The sequence below is a fragment of the Nestor notabilis genome, unplaced genomic scaffold (genome assembly GCF_000696875.1).
Source record: "Nestor notabilis isolate BGI_N333 unplaced genomic scaffold, ASM69687v1 scaffold20371, whole genome shotgun sequence".
NCBI classification, from domain to species: Eukaryota; Metazoa; Chordata; class Aves; order Psittaciformes; family Psittacidae; genus Nestor; species Nestor notabilis.
This window is the reverse complement of record NW_009913619.1, coordinates 1-19,659: the sequence shown is the minus strand read 5'-3', so window position 1 is coordinate 19,659 and position 19,659 is coordinate 1. Positions and strand designations below refer to the sequence as shown.

General features: G+C 42.4%; 1 protein-coding gene across 1 annotated transcript in view; it reads right to left on the bottom strand.

The window, feature by feature from the left end:
- YEATS2 (YEATS domain containing 2) overlaps positions 1-19,359 on the bottom strand; it is a 44,997-nt gene extending 25,638 nt beyond the window's left edge. The window contains 11 exon segments of the mRNA XM_010023282.1: positions 989-1,147; positions 3,003-3,242; positions 4,924-5,110; positions 6,129-6,173; positions 7,639-7,750; positions 9,550-9,711; positions 10,715-10,830; positions 13,033-13,275; positions 15,961-16,053; positions 16,163-16,260; positions 19,260-19,359. Of these exon segments, the coding sequence (XP_010021584.1) occupies positions 989-1,147; positions 3,003-3,242; positions 4,924-5,110; positions 6,129-6,173; positions 7,639-7,750; positions 9,550-9,711; positions 10,715-10,830; positions 13,033-13,275; positions 15,961-16,053; positions 16,163-16,260; positions 19,260-19,359 (1,555 nt within the window).
- Positions 19,360-19,659: the final 300 nt, after the last annotated feature.

Here is a 19,659-nt window from a genome sequence, read left to right as displayed (position 1 = left end):
AAACAGCTTCAGTTTTATCAAGAAAGCCCCAACACATGCTTTAAAAAATTCAGTTATGACTATGCTGCCCCTACCAGTTCCCTCTGTGATGAAGTTAAAATGAACATGACAACTGTATTCCCTCAGATAAAAGGAAGAACCATTATTAAGGAAATTTCTGCATTTTCCAACCATGCCCAGCAAACAGTTTGTGTGTTACATGGATGTTACACTTCACCACATGGCCCTGAGCATCCTTCTGAGATGCTGCCAAGCACACACAAACACAAACAAGTGTGTTTTTAAATAGACAGTGGTTCTTGGCCACAAATCACAACTAATCAATTACTTCTGAATGACCTTTCCTCCAGCCCCAACAAAGAAATTACCAACTGACTCCTATACCATCACCTGTCTCCTGCAGTTCAGTCCTCCAGGTTTATGTCACCACTGAAGCACCGAGGGAATCTGATCAGAAGAATACAAACCAGCTGGAATTGGGCTGGAATTGGCAATAATAAAACCCAGCATGGCTGTTCTCCTGGCAACCTGGGTCTATGCATATCCTACATATCCAGAGCCCCACACACCTAAGACTGATCTGCTGGTCACCGCAAGCTCTCCATGCTTTTAGCCTACATCCATGACACCGTTCTCATCCAACCACCTGAGCACTGTTTCTGTCTAAATTTCTGTGCACCACAGTCTATATTACTTTCTGCTCTCCACTTTTTGCCTGCAAAGAATGGCCTCTCTTTGAAGAAGTATCTGGGAATTCAATTTGGCCTTACACCATGTGTTGTTTCCTAAATGAGTTATGTTAAAGTCTGTGATACCCTTAACCATGTTACACAGGACAGTTGTGCAAACTAATACCTCCCTCTTTGTTTGCAGAGTACTCTTCCATCTTCTCAAGCTGAAGTTCTGTTGTTATACTAACCATTCTAAAGAGAGAATAAACTTGAACGGGTAAGACTAAGCCACTGCCTTCTGTGATCACACTACACACCTGTACTTGTGGCTGCTGCTCCAACCATCTGTCCAGGCTTGTCCACAATAACATACGGGTTATTAATGACTGAGCTAGCAGAGCCTTGCTTCATGTGCACCGGAGTGGAGGTTGGGGTACGAGGTAGCGGAGATGGACTAGGGGTCGATATTGGAGAACCTTAAGAAAAAAAGTCCAATGCTTCTAACTTGTAAATGTTGTAAGAACATAAAAATACAGCAATGGTTGTACTTTGTACAATGGCTTAGAGAAGGAACGTTTTTTGAGGATGCATTTACCAGCCTGAGTGAGATGGAGAAGGAAAGAGAATACAGAAGGAAAAGAAAAGGTATGTAGAGCATTATGGCTACTACCTACCCTGGACATGCTCTGCCTACCAGGACAGGCAGGGTTCAAAGGAACCTTGAGAAGCCAATGTCCTGAGGGACATTACCTAAATCATTCTCACTGCCAAGACCAGTCCACCCAAGGAGATGAATAAAGAGAGCTGAGCTCCTTACTAGGTGCTCTCTTTCACTTGTAGAGCCCACAGTACAAGCATTCAGAGCCAGGAACTGAGCAGATAACGTAAAAAGGTTGTGTGATGCAGCAGCCATCAGACCGGCGTGGCCGGTCTTGTCTCTTCACTGCTCTCACTATAGCAGAAGCCAGACTGTAAAGCAGAGTGTAAAATGTGCAACTTCTGGGCAAAGGACCAGGAGGGAGAAAAACTAAAGAAAAAAGCTGCATGAGAGGGTAAACAAGAAATGCAGAGAAAAGGACAGGCAAGGAAGTGATCAGAGAGAAGAGACAGCAGCAAGCAAACTAAGATTTAACTGACTGTTAATCTGCTTTCTTGGCAGTGATGGACAATTAAAATGGAATATAAATGCTGAACAAATAAAATCCCCATGTCTTATAAACTGCTTCCGAAATCTGAAAGAGGCGACAGTTCTTGACAGACAGCAGAGCCTTGGAAAAATATTTAGCATGGAAAGATTTAAATAGCGAAGATCAACAGAGAAGAGTCCAAGGATTTTAAGAAAGATAGGATGGCCCTTTGCTTTGTGGAAAGCCTTGGGAAAAGAAGATCAAGAGCAGAGCTTACTAAGAAGGAAGAAAGTACTTGGCAGAGGTTCAAATGTAAATCAGCCCGAGTACAGTTTTAAGATGTCAAGGAACAACATTGAAATTTAATTAAAAACCCAACAAACCAGACACACTTGAGGAAAATTATCTGGGAGCAGATCATCAGAAACCACATATATTGATGGCTGGTGCTTTATCCTCTCCACCCTGAACACCAGAAAATGAAGAAAAGTAACAGATAATTTTTCAGCTTCACAACATGCAACATGGTGAGCTTCACATTAAAACTTTCTCATGTAAAACATCATCCAGTGGATGGCATCATGCCCAGGCAGGGAAGTGACTGTAAGTAAAGTGAGTAAACAGCACCTCGACCATGCCCGGTTCGGAAGCTATCAAAAGAGTATCACATCTCACTGTGTCAGCTGACAATTTAATCCAACAGAGGGTTGACTTTCGGAAGAGAAAGACCAAAGCTGTTTCATCTGAGGAGGTATCGCAAGTACAAGAGGGACCATTTGAATCTACAAGCTTCATTCTCATTAATTTGCCCCCAGTCAGAAAAAAAAAATAAAATTCTTCTTAATCCATGCCAGCTGTTTGAAAGCAGGAAGGAGAAGAATGGCTTCTTCTCACATCCAAACACCCCACATGGAAAATGGGTCCTTGACTTGGCCTTTCTGTGGGTAACAGTCCAGTTAAGGACTATCTTTTTAAAGCATTCAAGAACAGGATGAGAATAAGCTCTTATCCTGCTTTTGATCTGATGTGAAGAATTTCACACTTGTATTTTTTTCCTTGATCAGTAAGAATTGTGTTTAGCTCCTTATTCTAGAGTTTCCTACTGCCTTGTTCAAAACTTGGCAGGAAATCAGGGAAGGACTCAGAACAAGTCCAACTGGTTCACTCTCTTGTTTTCCACTGGGATAAGCAAACTAAAATTCACCTGATACAATCTTGCAACTCATGGTGATAGGCTGGAAGGATTTTCCTGGTGACTCTGCAGGGCTCGGACTCTGACCTTGAGGCACTATTTTACAGCTAGCTGTAATGGGTTGAAAGGCTGAATTTCCATGAGAGCCAAAGGCAACTTTCTGTGTGGCTAACTTGGTGGGAGTCCGTCCTATTGAAGATGGCAGAGAATAAAACGTGGCATGTCTTTCAGTTTCAGCATTCCCGGGGAATCCTGATTAAAACAGGGAAAAGAAGAGAAATAGTTCTTAGGCTGAGACATCTAATTCCTTACTGTGCTTCTCTACACAAACAAAACCCAGGTACAACCAACACGCTCTTGAAGGAAGGAAAAGAAACTGGTGGGCAGCGCTGAATGGGAAGAAAGCAGGGTAGGGAGTTCCTCCTGTGCAGGCCTGTTGGGTTTGTCTCTGAGCAGAAGACACTGTTCACAGCCTGTTCAGCTATGGCTGGTGATCAGCCACTTCTTAAACATTTTCTTGGAACAACCCTTCCATTGACCAAAAGCTGCTGGTAGCTTCACGTGTTCTCAGTGCTCCACAGAAGTAAGGCTGGATCTCCTTCAGAGAATCTCACAGTGTGTTTTTTGGAGTAAGAGCACAAGGACACCACCTACTGCCTTTTGACCTGGGTTAAGGAATCCACCTTATCTGATGTAGGAGGACATCAATTAACCTGGAGCTGATGAGAGAAGCCACTGCCTGTCAGCGTAAGTAAGAGGCAGGTTTACTTCCTTCCTGTCGGCTGTAGCACTGCTCACCTAGAAGTGCTGCAAATGTTCCTGTATAAATAAAAAGCCTGTTCATTTAAAGTTTGGTTATAGTTCTTCTTCTTTGGCCACAAGAAAACACTGCAAACACTGGACATTCCTCTTGCTGAGCCAGAACACTGCCAGTGGCATCACAGCACCTACCAGAAAGCACACTATGCCAGACACCAGCTTGAAGCCATTCCTTGAACACAGGAGTGTCAGGATAAATCAAGAAAGGCATCAGACCATGTTGCTTGCAACCACATTTTGAAATATACAGCTGCTGTTTCCAGCCAGTTTCTCACACTAAAACGTGCAAACCATAAGACACTCTTTTTCCTCAGCCCAGTTAACTAAGGTCTGTCATGTAAGCCTTGACACAGCATATTTTAGAAAACAAAGCCAAATTCTAACAGAGGCGCAGTTTCTCCTACTTCACACACACTAAAAATTGAGAACAGCGTGCCCAAGGGCCAGCACTAGCCTGTTTCACACAATTCAAATGATCTTAGGGTACCAAATTCTGCCCCGTTACAGCAGGTGCTGCATGTCTTGATCTTACAGGGGCAGGTGAGAATGAGACCATGATTGGCACAGATGCCATCCCTCACACAACTATACACATCTTCCTCACTATTTTCAACACCAGAGTTATGTAGTACTTTTTGTTCCCCCACAATCAATCCATGTTAGGCACCAACAAATATATCTGATCACACCACTAGACCAATTCCTTAAATGTATACACAGGCCCCAAAATATTAAGAAACCTAAAACACCCTCTGAAAACAGTCTGCCAAAAATAAAACTACAAGCGCTATTCAAGAACCTTTTTCTTCCAACTGCATCTGCTGCATAAAGGTCCATCTTCACCATGTTTAGCAAAATAGAGCCCACTCAACAAACTCTGTATTAAAAATAAACAAAACCAACAAAGCAAAACCACCCCTCTCAAATCAAACAAAATCCAAATAAACCATAACTATTACTGAATCACTTTTCAGAGTACATTGAAAAAACAATCATCTGGGGTGAGCAAGGAGCAGGTAGCACTGGCAACCTTTAAGGCACAGAGTTAAGAGGAGGTATCCAGAAGAGTTGATGTTCCAAGAGCTCACATTTCACCAACACCCAATTGCTTTACCTTTGTCCACTGAAGCATCTGGGCTGGAGTCTCGCAACTGTTTAATTGGTGAAGAAGCTTTAACTGGTGCTGGAATACTCAATGGTAGCGGTAAAGATGTAGGAGCATCAGAAAGGTCAGACTCTGAAGACTGGGAGAAGAGATACTCCTCGCCAAGGGAATGCCTATGCAGCTCCACATCCACTACCTTCGAGAAACAGGAGAAAGGATGTTACTATTTGGTAGCTAGATAAAGATAAAAAAAGTGAGAACAACTATGCCTTTTTATTTTAATCTCTAGAAACCTCCCCCCTCCTCTCCCCACCTCTCTATAACATTTCCAAGGACAACCCCCAGGGGTCCAGCAGCACTCGAGCTAAGACAAAAGTCTTGTAACATTTAACCCTCATAGTAAAATAGTACATCTCTCAGCCGGTGAGGAAATCTGAATAGTGAACACTGGAAGGAATACAGAGCCTAGCTCCAAGCATCCCGCTAAGGAAAGCACTGCATACCCTGTAAGAGATAGGCACAAAACCCCAGCTTGCCTTTTTTGAGAAGGCCTTGAGAAACACGCATTATCTACTATTCAAAAGTGCCCTTTAATCACAGCAGACATCTCACATTAATACTCCACAGCCTGAAAAGCTGAAGTAATGCAATTTCACCATAAAAATTTCCATTCACTACAGTACAACACAGGGAAAATAACACCAAAAAACCTTTAGGGATACAGCAGACCATGAGTTATTAATTACATATTTTAAGTTTTAAGAGTCCATTTTCTATGAAGATACTGAATCTTGACAGATGCAGAAACTTAAAGGCACTTAATATACTGCAAAATTTCAGCAGGATAGTTAGGTGATCCCTTTAACTTAAATTCTTTATGTATGAGGTCTGCAGCACATCAGAATGCAAACCAAGACATCTAATACCAGAAGCTCCACAAAGAAATAAAAACTGTAACTGCAGAAATAATTCACTTCTTTATGAAAGAGCTGGAAACAGTCTCCCCTGAACTAAAAAGGGGAAAAAATGATTGTTGTCATGCACACTGACAAGGTGTCACAATAATTTCATTTAACAAGACAGCAAAATATACTTTCTACAAATTGTGAAATCAGATGGGTCTGACTCTGTGCTTAGTCCTATGTGTCTTTTCCTTTTAAAACATCCTTAAAAGAATCAAAATACAACATCCATCACACAACTCACTGACTCACCGTTTCTGCACCGAGTGTCTGCAGGCCTGTGTACGTCCTGTCCAACTGGGCAAAACAATACAACATATTTATGTTAACCTGGGCAAAGCAATATATTAGCTAGAATTTACAACACCAGTTTCAACTCCTTTGAAACAAGTATGTAAGGTAAGCAGCAGTGAATCCAGTTTTCTGAGGCCACAGGGTCTGAAATCTGTGTGCTCTGCTAAGTATCCTCTCTTCTGCAAAAATGCCAACCCAAAGCCCATGCTAAAATAGAAAGGAGCAAAAAAGCTGAAGGAAATGAGATTGCTGGGGAAATACTATTGCAGTCTAAGGGGAGTCTTTGAGGAGCGTCCTTTTTTACTCCTGATGTCAATATAAGGAAATAATAATGAGAAAACTCAGCTTTAAACTGACCAGCACAAAGGTTATGCTTACATTATAATTTTTTATTAGTTAACTGGTCACACTGAATATCAGCAGATATAAAGGCAGAAAATCCCAGAGGCATTTATTAAGATATCTCAAAGAGGCTGCCAGCCACAGAGGAGGGCTCAGCTCACTCCTATCACCTCACAGCAGCCAGGGGATCAGTATGCAAACAGCAAATATTGGCAAATTTGAGTTCTTGCGTGCCACAGGCTAGCTCAGTTTTCTTCTGTAAGCTGGGTTTCCTCTGCTGCACAACATCTATCACACTGTTAGCAATTTCTTCCCAAGTTTTCTCTCTCCAAATATAATTTACTCATAATCTGCATGAAATGTCCCTAAGTGCCAGGGGAACATTTCCAACCTTTTCTACTGTCTGTGTTTGGGGTTGCAATGAGGTATCTGCATTAGCACGAAATTCATTCATGCAGGCAGGGTTTAAGTAAAACTAATCAGGCTGCTCAGAGAAACAGGAAGCTAAACCAGCTCAGGACTTAATTCCACTAACACTAGGGACTACTAATTAAAAGGAAAACAAGAGCAATGGCCTAGTTTTACAGGACTGCAGCATGCTGTGAATCCTATTGAGTGCTGCAGGACAGGTGAATGAGTTGAAAAAGGAGGCTCTCTTCAAAAGGAACAAAGAACTAACGGAAAATCTCAGCCCTTCTCTGTCCACTCCAACAACAGAGAACTCTAGCCAACACATGCAAGTGCTGAAGGAATGAAACAGATACAGCAATCATTCTACCAACAAACAGATAGCCTGGCAGCACCCTGTCAAGTTAAAGCCAGTAAGAAGATGATAAAAATCCTACACTGTAGGAAAACAACAGGTAAATGTTTTGCTGCTCTCAGCAGAATCAGTTCCAGCTTCTGCAAAGCTGGGTTCCTTGGCTACTGCATTGACTCAAATATAGCCAAAGTAAGAGGCTTTCCTGGACCTTTTTTTGATTCTCCAGCTTCACTATTCATGTGCAAATAACCAGCATGATATACACACAACAGAAAGGCAGAAGCACATATACCAGCAGTCTCTTCCAGATTATGCAGGAGAGCTCATTTAATCGCCTTTCCCTCACGTATTTTGTTCAAATACCTTTAAATTGTGTATGATATCAATCCTCTTGTTCTGGCTATCCTTGAAGTGTATCTGGACTCTCACAGGAAATTCTCCCCAGCCTCTCCTGGTCAGATGAAACGGAGGTTCTCTGGGAACAAGACAGTGATTCACATTTTAGATGCAGAAGTGGTATAGCTTTTACCTACCTCCTTTTCAGAAAGCCAAAGACTACTTTCCTAGATGACAACTAAAGCTATCTTCAGGTCTGTTATTTACCACAGAGAATGCAATCACAGAAATGAGAATTTTATGGCTTTGGACAGCTGAAAACATACTTTTACTTTGCACAAAGGCAGAGGGAAGAAAATGATAAAACACTGTTGGGATGAGGAAACACAGGAGACAAGCGTCTTTAGAACAGAAAAGACTGGGTAATGCCAAAGAAAAATACTTGTTTAAAAAACCCCAAGTCAGCTCTTAGGAGGACACAGCTGCAAGTTGAGTTTTCCGTGCAGCATTTTGCCATCACTTTCTGCTATTCCCTGTCTCGTAGCAAGAAGGCACACGCTTCATGTAAGGCCAAGTGAACAACATACAAACAATATGAAAAAGCTAACTCGATCACTGTCATTCTCCATGCAGAGAAAAAAAGATGTATTTATCTGTAACACCTACTATTACTCTGTTTGTATTTCAGCCTGTTGCTATTGTAAATCCCAAATGTAGTTTTGCAACAGAACAAAACATAAGAGGTTTAAAGGCTATTTTTAGTCCAGAACATTTCTATTCACTACAGTGACTGGGACTGTACAACAAGAAAACAATTAACCAGACAGGATTAAAGCAGAAGACAACACTGACACCAGATAATAGAAACCAAGAAGGGCACAAAAAGACAGCAATCAAATGTTTTGAATTTTTTTTTCTGAAAATATGTTTTTGAATAAAACAAATGTTTTTTAATAAATAAATAAATTAAATAAATAAAGCAAAATGTTTTTGAATAAAACAATTCAGTATGTTACATAAGAAATGCAAAGGATTTTGCTTTTGTCCTACTCAGGGTTGCCTGCTCAGAAACATTACTGAGCAATACCAACACCTCTTATCCCAGAGAAGTGTTTCTGGAGTTGCCCTTCAGTGATTTAATTTTGCCAGAATTAAGTTGCTATCCTGTACCTAGGCAGCCTCCCCACCCTCCTGCAGGATGCAGGTGAATGTCCTGTGGAGAATAATTTCTTCAGGACAATATGAAGTAGTTCAAAGGCTGTCTTGTTCAAAAGAGCAAGAATGAATGACTGACAAGGCATCTGCCTGCAGCAGTCAACAGAGAACTGAGGCCACTCATCTCAGAATCACAGCTTTGAATACAGGTTTGGGAGGGGACAGAGAAGCTGCTCTTTCTGCAGCACCAGCACCATCAACAGTAATAGGAAATTCCTTGAAGCATGAAGCCAATGCCACTGATCTCACTAGAGTGGAGAAATATTTGGGATGCTGATAAAATTTCTTGCCCAATCTCACATTTACCATGAACACTATGGGCAAAACAGCATTCTCAGACTCCTCTTTATTTTCCACACTGGAATGGATGGGAAGCAGAAAACCATTTCTTCCAGCAACAGAAGTCTAACCTGCGCAGGAGATGGTTTAACACATACAGGAGATGCACAAACTGGCATGAATAACATGAAATGCAACTAATAAATGTTTTTTCTTAGCAGGAAATTAAAAAAAAAAAAAAAAAAAACAAACCAACCACTGTTTGGCATATTTGCTATAAAAAATCTAATTTATTTTTTGGAGTAAGTCAAGCCAAGCCAGATGTTACAGACAGACATGGAATACTAAACCAGGAAAAGAAGTTGCTAACTTTGTAAGAAGCTTGGCATTGTAAGCCTGGCAAGCACAAAGACTGGAAGAGTGACTGGAATTATTCCTTTTTACCTCACTTCTACCAGATCATTTGGTTTGTAACTGGGATGCAGAAAGAACCAGACTTTCTTGACAAAATGATTTATGCTGGGTTCTCTCCGAGAGCCTCGGACATACACCATCCATTTATGGGTCGACTGATCATTTTCTTCTCTCTTGTCAGGGGGAATGTACCTGACAAAGAAATTAAAAAACAAACACAAGATAAAAATCCAAAATAGATAAATACCATGAAAAGTGGGGAAAGATTAGGCAAAAAAATTTGGGATGGGAAAACTACGTAAACCTTGTCCCCTGCACAGTTCTGCTCATTACTCCTTGACAATTCATCCAGAAACAGAGGTTTCACAATCTGCTCTATGCTTCTGACATGTCCTCTATTTTAGTGCACAACCACATATGAAATTTAGCTTCTAATTAGGAAGACTTAACAAATATTAATATTCTACCACTGTCAAATCCCCATCTTACTCTGAGATATCAGGAAGCAAAACCACACCAAAACGCATCACCAGCAACTCTGCTATCATCAATAGAAAAGTAACAACTCTTCTTAGCAATTTTTAAGAAACTCCATAGTCAGTACTTGGTTCTGGGTCCAGGCTTCAGGAGATTTTCAAGATGCAATTCTAACACCGTGAGTTTCATCAGGAAATGTTTGCTACTTTCTGTGCAAGGGGAAAGGACTGACTTTACTATAAGCAAAACCTGTACAAATTAATTTCTTCAGGCTATGCTGGACTTTCACAATTCTCCTCATTCTGGTGGTTTGGTGTTAGGTTTTTTTTGTTTTTTATAAAAGCACATTGTCCCTGTGGACACACTGAATTACCCATCAGGACAACTTGCTTTTCAAATGTTCATGGAAAAACTTGGGATTTCTAACTGGTCAGAAAAGGCTATAAGACTTGCCTTGAGAGGAACAGATCTTTAAACCTCCACACAGATTTATATACACACACTATATATCTACATATAAATAAAACAACTACTAAAATACCTGTTCCTCCCACAAAAAACTTGATGCACACAGTCGAGGAGGGCAGCCTTGGGCCTGGTGATTATCCAAGGGCAATACTTCGTATGTGACAGGCTAGCAATTTTGTCTCCTAATTTTAACCTCCTATCCCATTTAATCCTGCAATAAAGGACTATCCCTCAGACTCTGGATACTAACTTGGAGACGTTGCCAACCACAATGGTTTTCTTCACATAAAGCCGTGAAGTTTCATCATTTGACAGTCCAGAATTTCGTTGTCCTGGTTTTTGAGAGCTTGAAACACCTGAACTGTCCTGAGGGTGGGGGAAGAAAAAACAGACAAACAAAAAACCAAGCATTCTTCTTAAACATCACTTTGTTTGGCACTAGAAAAGTAAGGGGGTGGTAAAAAAAAAAAAAAAAAAAAGAAAGAAAAAAAAGAAAAAAAAAAACCTGCACAGTTAAATGAGATCAACAATGAATCATCCCTAAAAATACTTAAATTGCTATCTAGGCACATTTAAGCAACTCAGGCACGCAACAGTAATATACTACCTAGCCAAGTGTATGCTGCATGGCTTAGCGGAGCATACATGCAACATACCATGGATCTGAGCCATGATTTCAGCTTGGGTTTCAAAAGCACTGCCACTGCCTTACCTGAAAAAAAAATCAAGCACTGCTAGAGTGGCATCACATTGGTGGTCATTAATCAGAAATAAAGCTATATCTCCCATAAGTAGCTTCTGAAAATCTACATCTTTCTCATTCCCACCCTCTGCTGCTTTGAGGGACTCCAGTGTTGCTTCACCCTGCAAGGCTAGGCTTGAGACAAGAATTCAGCTCCAATTTAAGAAGCACAGCAGTCAGCCACAGCACGTCACTGACATCTAGATAATCCTCTGCAATACTTGGGCATAATAAACCCAGCAACCTTTTAACACAACCTCAGCCATCAAGCAGTGGCCAAAACTCCCTAGTAAAATGATGACATGACCACCCACAGTGCCACTGCAGGCTGTCATTTGCATGGGAATGAGAGGCTTTGCTATGACTGTTGGATAAAGCTGCTGTTAAGAGAATAAGGGACTGCCATCCTTTCATGACCAACAGAGTTGGTGCTGCAGCTTCCTAGAGCATAATCTACTGAGCGCTCATCAGACAGGAGTCAGCATGGGGAGCAGTGGATTCTGTAGGAATCACTGCACCTCCTCTGTTAAGTCAGTGATGTCCCAAACTGGAGCAAGCAGCCACATAAGGCTGGGATGACTCTCCTGCTCCTCTTCACTGCCTTAGCCACTTCTGGACCATGGGCCACGTTAGTCGAAGATGTACCAACATGCTACACTCAAGCAATACAACTGCTTCATCAATGCCCCCAGTGCAGAAACAAGTTATATTGGTCTGGTGGTTTATGATATAGGTGGGTCCACGTTATATATTGTCTATCTGCCTTCTGCTACAGACCCCAGGCAGGGTTTCAGCAAACTGCAGCCCTTTTATGAAGGGTGTCATGCTGCTCAACAGAGGTAGAATCACTGCTCTTTCTGCCATATATTATTGCAATTTGTTCAGTTGCAGAATGCAGTCATAGGCAATGAGATACACCAATCCCTGGTTGGAGGCTGTACTCCTCTAGCAGGCCTGACAGCTTAAAGGAACCGAAAGGAAACTGAGGAGTTTAATCTCACCTACTAAGGCACATTTCACTTGCAGCCAGTGAGAGAGCCTCCCCAGTACAGCTAACTGCAGCCAACACGTAAAAAAAGCATTTCAGTAGCTGCACCACATGCCAAAAAGGGAATGGATCCAAGCCAGAAATAACCCAGAAAAAAGTATAGGGGCATAACGAAAGAAGATACTTTTAACCTGGGTCAGTCTGGCCCAGTTAAGCAAATGGTGATATTAGCACAACAGCAAGCAGCACCACCAAGAGAAAAACAAGTCAAACTACACACCCAGGCTCTACCAGCTCATGCTCCCAGGGTGAGCTAATCCACTGTCATCTCTATGTTTTCACCACAGGCTGCTGAGGAGGCCAAACCCCAAACTCCAGTGGTTCAACCACTCTAAGCAATGCAGTCCCCATGGGCACCCACAGCCACTTCTTAACACTGCTGGGAATGACGCATCTTGCTCTTCTCTCCAGGCTCTACCCTTCCTGACCTGACTTCCACCTGCACAACAAACCCCTTTGCTCAAGCTATGAAACACCTTCTTCCCCAGAGGCTACCAACAGAGACAGCAGCAGACAACTGTGCTAACATGGACACTATCACTGCTGCCTGGCTGACCTCTCTGTTGGGCAAGACTAAGTTAAGTTACCCAAGTTATGTAGACTTCAGTTAGCCTTACAGCAAAGCCAGGCTGAGACAGTGGGAGCAAGCGGTTGGAGAGGGTAAGAAACAGATCTTCAGCAAGGTAGGTGAAAACATGAAGAGCTCCTGGTGCCAGCACCGAGTCCAGACAGAGCACACACCTCCAACAACTTGACCACCACTCGAGTTTTACTTTACCCGGCCAGTATTTCTGCTCTGTCTCTGGTCCAGGCTGTTTGTCAGCCGCTCATCTGCATCCAAGTTGCCATTGTCTTTGTCCAGGAGAAAGTCATTGTGCTGAGAGAGCGAGTCACTCTCGGAGTGGTTGGCAGATGGAGTGTCTGAGCCTTGGTTAGCTGGAGACGATGATCTAGAGGGTGATTCCAAGAATTTCTTGATTGAAGGGTGATTAAGAATTGTAGCATCACATGACCTGGTCCCCTGCAACAAAGAGGTCAGGCAAATCCAGTCACTATTTACCTGCAGCCCAGATAAAAGCTGTGCAAGAAAAGTCAATGTATGAAGAAAGAGCAAATATTTAATCAGCTGCCTCACAGGAAAAACATATGCTGCAAAAGATAAAAGCTTAAATTGGTTCTACAGAAACATCACCCCTAATTGAATCCTTTCCTTCATACCTTTTGATCTCAGAAACCCACCTGGTTTTGGAAAGGAGGACTGCAGCCTACTCAAATACCTGTTCAAAGCCCCTTTGAAAATAACATCTTTCCTGTGCAGATACCCAAGGTCTTTTACCATGCACAGAAAGGCCATGAATGCATCAGGCTCTTTAGTTTTGATACTCACTGGCAGCCCTGTCAAAGCCTATGAGGCAAGCTACACTTTAGCTCCCTGTCTGCTCCCAAAGCTTAACAGAGGATAAAGAATAATGTACTTAGGCATGCTTGCAAATTTTCCTCAAAATGGACATCTCGGAGCTAATCTTAGATCCTCCTAAACCTGCAAAAGGGAGGATAGGGTGGGGGAGTGTTTAAATTTCTTTGGGATTTTTTTCCCCCATTACTGTGACAAAGACCTCATCCCATCTTTTTTTTTTCTTTTCTGCCTGCATTTGCCTTTATCCTCAGAAGTAGCAAGGAAAACACCAATCACTCAAAGCAAGTGTTCTTTGTCCACTTCTCCCAGCCACCAGTCCTCCTTGACACCTTGATTTGATGGTGAATCAAGTCAGAAGAAACAACCCTCTGTCATCAGCAGAGTTCTGACAGACAGGCTCACTCCAGCTCCCGAAGCCACAGACTCCCACTGGAGTTGAACTGACAGCTTTCCCTGCAGGCAGTACCAGCTGAAAGAGGCTTTCTTCTTCCCTGCCCAAACCACCCGGGTCAGCCAGGCTGGCACAATAATTCATGGGGATAGGGCACGTCACAAAGAAAAACAAATCAAGAAACTGATTGGGGATATTTTTGTTTGTTTGTTTTCCTTTGCAACGTTATTTTTAATCTCTTTGTTTTCCTTTTTTGTTTGTTTTCCTTTGCAGGGTTCTTTTTAATCTCTCTAAATTCCCTGATCCAAAATTCTGCCAACATGAGGGAGGGGGGTGGCATGGGAACAGACCACTATGGAGCAGCAGAACTGCTCTCGAGAGGTGGTAGCAGGAGTGGAGTTAAACACTGTCCCACTTGGACTTTGAAAGTTCATTTGAGAGCTCTCTTTACAACTGTCCATTAGGTACATAAGCAAAGCAATTACCAACTCTGAATTACAAACTTAAGAAAGTTATATCCATATATCCAACAGCAGGGACACATACACAACATGACCAAAAAAAACCCCCAAAAACAACCCACACAAAAAACCCCAAACCACCACCAAGAACCTTTTCTTTTTTTTACCTCTAGTGAAGTAAGATGATGAACCCCTTGTCCACTGATTTGTGGGAAAACGTAATAAACTATAATCATACAGAATCATAAGCCTCAAAACCCAGCAGCTGGGTTGAAGAACTATTTATTTTTATGGGAACAGGTTAGGAATTTGCAAATCATCTTCCCAGAAATTCCAAACTGAACTACAAAGACTCCCCATTAACCATACATTAAAAATAGACAAAGAAAACTGAAACCAGTAAGGATTTCAAAAGAGAGAACTGATTTAGCCTACATGCAAATTAGAGAAAATTAAAAATGCAATCAAAGTTACAGCTACACTAACCATAAAAACTCATAAAAACTACAGGAACAAAACAAGGATACACCAGTAAGTTTTGTGAATACTATGAAACAATTACAAAAGTTGTTGTTTCTGGCAAGTGTGAAAATCAGCACGGACAAAACCAAAGCCTGCATGGTAGAACAAGTAAAGAACAGGGGACAGCACATCTCCTGACACATGACAACACTGGAAAAAAGCACTTTCCAAGATTGCAACCTAAATGACATTCTTTAGTGGCCTACACAAAAATCAACGGAGGAAGAAGGATCTCCAAGCCTCCCAGTACTACCATAACCTTTTTCAACTCCAGTTGCTCAAGTCAAGTTTGGTGAGGATAAAACAAGCTGAACCTTTTTGGTTTTGGCCCATTCCAAGCCTTCTGGAAATCACAACAGGAAAATCAGGAGCAGCAGTGCAAGCTGCTGCTTGGAAGAAAAATTCCCATGGGACTAGAGTAAAACCCAGGTTTGCAGCACTCATCTACAGCTTTCAAAAATCAGCTCATATCTTTACTGGAAATAAGATCAACTCCCTGAATTGAAAAGATAACTGAATACCTACCCTGGTACTGAACTGCATGTCAATGGGGAGTCTGCATGAGTCATGAACACCTGTAATCACCAGCCCATTAATGGCAGAGTGCTCAGAACTGGGGTTTAACTAATAGGGTATGGGGTTGTTTTTAAAAGGGTATTTCAGAAACCAGAACCACAGGCTGATGAAGGACTTCTAAACTGCTCCCTGAAGTACTCAACTGCTCTTTGCCAAGTACCTGAGGCCCAGCTGGTGATGTATAGGTCTCCTCTCCCACTGCCACCCCATTTGCAGTTTCTATTCCATTATTTCAGAAAATCACATCTCAAAATCACACATCAGCTGAATAGCCAGCGAATTACACTTACTCCTCTTGAATATTCCCTGAACTCTTATTATTCCCAAAGTAATTTTTACCTCTCCAGCTTTAAGGAGACCAGCAGACGCATAATAGTTAGCCACAATACAGGCACGCAGCTTATCCATCATCCTTCTTGCTTCAATCAGGCGCTATGAAAAGAAGAGGTAACATATGGTAAAGGATAACCAATGCAGCAATCCCCCCGCAAAACCTGATACACAAGGATCATATGGATTTTTAAGAAGAAAACCTTTATACCTGATCTATAACTTCAATTTCGTGTTCTTTACTCTTCATTTCGACGGCAAACTGTTCTTTTATAATTGTCTCAATCTTCTGCACAGCAACATCTCGAGCTGTACAAGGCCACACATGGAAACAAAGAGAAAGCAAGTACTTATATTCCTATTTTTGAGACTATATTTGAAAACATAAAGATCAAAAATTGTTTTGGAGCGAGAAGTGAAGGGATAATAACACACAAAAAAAGGGAAGGATCATTTTTCTGCAGAAGAAAGTTATTTGTCTTAACAAAAAACACATGTATCTTTAAAAGCTGGCTTATGTGGAAAGCTGGTTTTTCCTTTTTAGGTCTGAGATGACAAATAACAGAAGATGGGAAGAACAGGACCAGTCTGTTTACTTCTGTCTCAGTAAAGCTGTAAACAGTAAAAGGAAAACTCAAGTGTGCTACAGCCAAGTGCAGTTACTGCTGCGGTTGCACAGGAGTACGCTGGAACACCATGAACATTCTTCTGCTCTCTCTTGCCCGATTCACATCCAGGAAATCAACACCATATACTGCAGCAATAACAGGGCCAACTAATACTTTATATATGCAACACAGCCTCAACATGGTGCAGTCTGCTCTGGAGTGCCTACAAGCCTTTTATTACCCACAAAGGAAACTACATTATCGAAAGCTGGCCTACCTCTTACAAAATGCAGCACGGCAATCAAAAATTGTTATCAGCAGGAGATTATTGACTTTGGTGGAAAGCACGTAGTTCAGCATTTCAAAGTGTGTGAATACCTTACTACAAACCAGCAGCTAAGAAGGAAACTGGCATCTTACTATGTTTTTCTAGAAGACGTCTAAATATAAGAACAATTCTTTTTGCTCTACACCTACTGCAGACTTTAATATTGCCTTTCCTTTAAGTCACCTCCATTATATCAAGCGGGTTCAAACATCTGTTTTTGTCAAGTTTTAAGCAAGAACTTGGGAAAGCAGGAGCTGCACTTCTAAAAGAAAGCCTGGAAAGGTCCTCCAGACTGTGGCAGGAGTGACCCCACTGCAAAGCAGATCAGAGAAACAATCTGACTTCCTCTGAAAAAAATCTTATACTGTTTCTACATCGAACAGGGGGCAATAGCACCAAGACTCTGTTTTGAGCTACAGAGGAAGCATTTGTTTTACTAAAGGGTACATACATGTTTGAAGAAGTTTCTAATATCCCAAAAGAAAGAGTAAAGAAATCAAAAGCAAGTCAAACCTTTGCTGGTACATTCCAGCTAGCATACATAATTTTACTGTCTGATCACATACCTACAATAACAGGAAAGCACCTGATGCTTCTATATGCAAGAGAGGTATCCTAAATATTTCTACTTATTTCCAGATACCTGTATATAGATATTCTAGGACCAGAAATAGCTCAAGCCTACATTAAAACAGAATTGTGGTTGAATTTGTACAAGTAATGCAAAATTAAAAAACAGAGGGATATAATTTTCCTCCAGTCACGAACACCTTGCCTAGGAAATTCACATGTAAGGCTACGCTTCAAATAACCCTAAACGGATTAAGGTACGAGATGTACAGTTCAGATGAGGCCAACTACATCTCTTCCCAAGACTGATGCCATGCAAGTCCAGTATTATGACAATTAAACACTTTAGTGTTTGTGGTGGTATTACTGAGGCTTTTAAGAACACTTTATTTTCATATTTTTCCCAGCTTAGCATCAACCACAGTCCCTAATCAAGATCATGTTAGTGAAATTTGTATACTTAAGGAATTCCTGTATTGGAGACCGTTCCTAAGAGGAAGAAAGAAGCTAATTTGGAGGCATCACCTCAACAGAAAGCTTGCTTTGGGAAGGACAGTTTTCCAAGGCACTGAGACTGCCTGCTAATTATTACGACCTTCTGAAAAGCTGCTTCACAAAAAGTGGATTAAAAACATGTCTGCACTCCCTGGGACACTCCACCAGGGAGGGTGGTGCCTTTTGGCAGCCAGGCAGGGCAGGCAGCTGGGAGTGGTGATGCTCCTCTGCCACCACCAGCTCCAGCAGAGCTCCATTGTCAGGGTCCCTAAACAACCTGGCAGACAGGATCTGCCCAGCAACATATTCAACCCAGAGTTCAGCCTCCTCAGGCTTGTCCAGCTGTACACCGCCCTCCAAAACATCACCCACGAAGCCATCATCTGTCCCTCTCCAACTGGCAGCTCTGGCATCCTGCTCTGTTCCTGGATCATCTTCAGATCCCACAGCCAGCTTCAGTTTTCTCACCTCCCTGTTTGTCAGCTCTTCCCATCACGATCTTCTCACATAGCTACGCTATGCCAAAAATCACTACCCTACTCCCTGTCCCAAGGGCAAGAAGCTCTACTCTCATTTGCCCAGAGATGACTGCAACCTGTCCCAGGCACCCTGCCAATAGGCTGGTTCCCAAAGCAAGCATATCAGAGCGTGCCAAATGCAAACCTACTCATCCAACTACTCTCTCCACTACACTTCTTTATCCACCTTCCCTTCAGTCAGGTAGCTGCTGCTCCTCCTCCTCCCTTGCATCTTTCAAAACCCCTTCCTTCTCCCTAACTTACCCCTTCTACACTGCTCCATTTCGTTTTATGTGCCTGTTCTTGCAAACATTTATCATCCTTAGAAGACAGTCTATGCAGGGTCGTGGATACCCCCTTCGCCATGCTGTACTGCAACCTATGTCCCCCAAAGCATAAATTGCCAATCTTTCTGGAAGCAGACTTCAACTGCACAGGGTGGAACACACCTCAGCACGGATACCCTGCTGGGAAATACTTCAGGAAGCAACAGGCACAAAAGCACAGCTAGGGCCCTGGAGAGATCATGCTCTAGCTGCTATCATGCACCAAAGTCTGCATCCTCATGCCTCACCTACAGCTCAGCTACCAGGTAGGAATGGCTTCACCTATGACAATCACACCTTCATTTGGCCATACAGAGGCATCGCTAGCTCCCTTGCTCGGTATCTGTCCTTTGATGTTTTAGCTCCCACCCCAGACCTTCCCTGACCTGTCCGCAGACAGCATGCACATCCACAGCATTCCTAATTTCACCCAGGAGGTCCCTTCAGCTCAGAGAGCTCCTACCTGACTGTTCAGCTGCCTTGTGGCGCTTGCTGGGATGCGTGATGGTGATGTCCTCATAGTCAGGGTCCTTCTCCACAATCACTCTCTTCATTCCGGACATGTTCTCTCCACTACACCACTGACAGGAAAAATAAAAGCATTAACATCATCCACAGCAACCTTCTGGGCAGGCTTCAACCTCTCACCATGGGGAACACCTCCTTCCCCTGGCACTACAGGTTAACCCCACAGCTCAGCTCTGGTCCAGGTGCTTCAAGTGTCTCATGAGCTCTGGAAGCTCACTAAAGCCGGTGTGCTGCAATGGCAAACCACAGCCTGCTGCAGCAAAGGGCCCCCTGAGCCCCACTGCCAGTGCGCTCTGCGCTGGGACCTTACGGGTGACCTGGGAAGAACCGGGTTT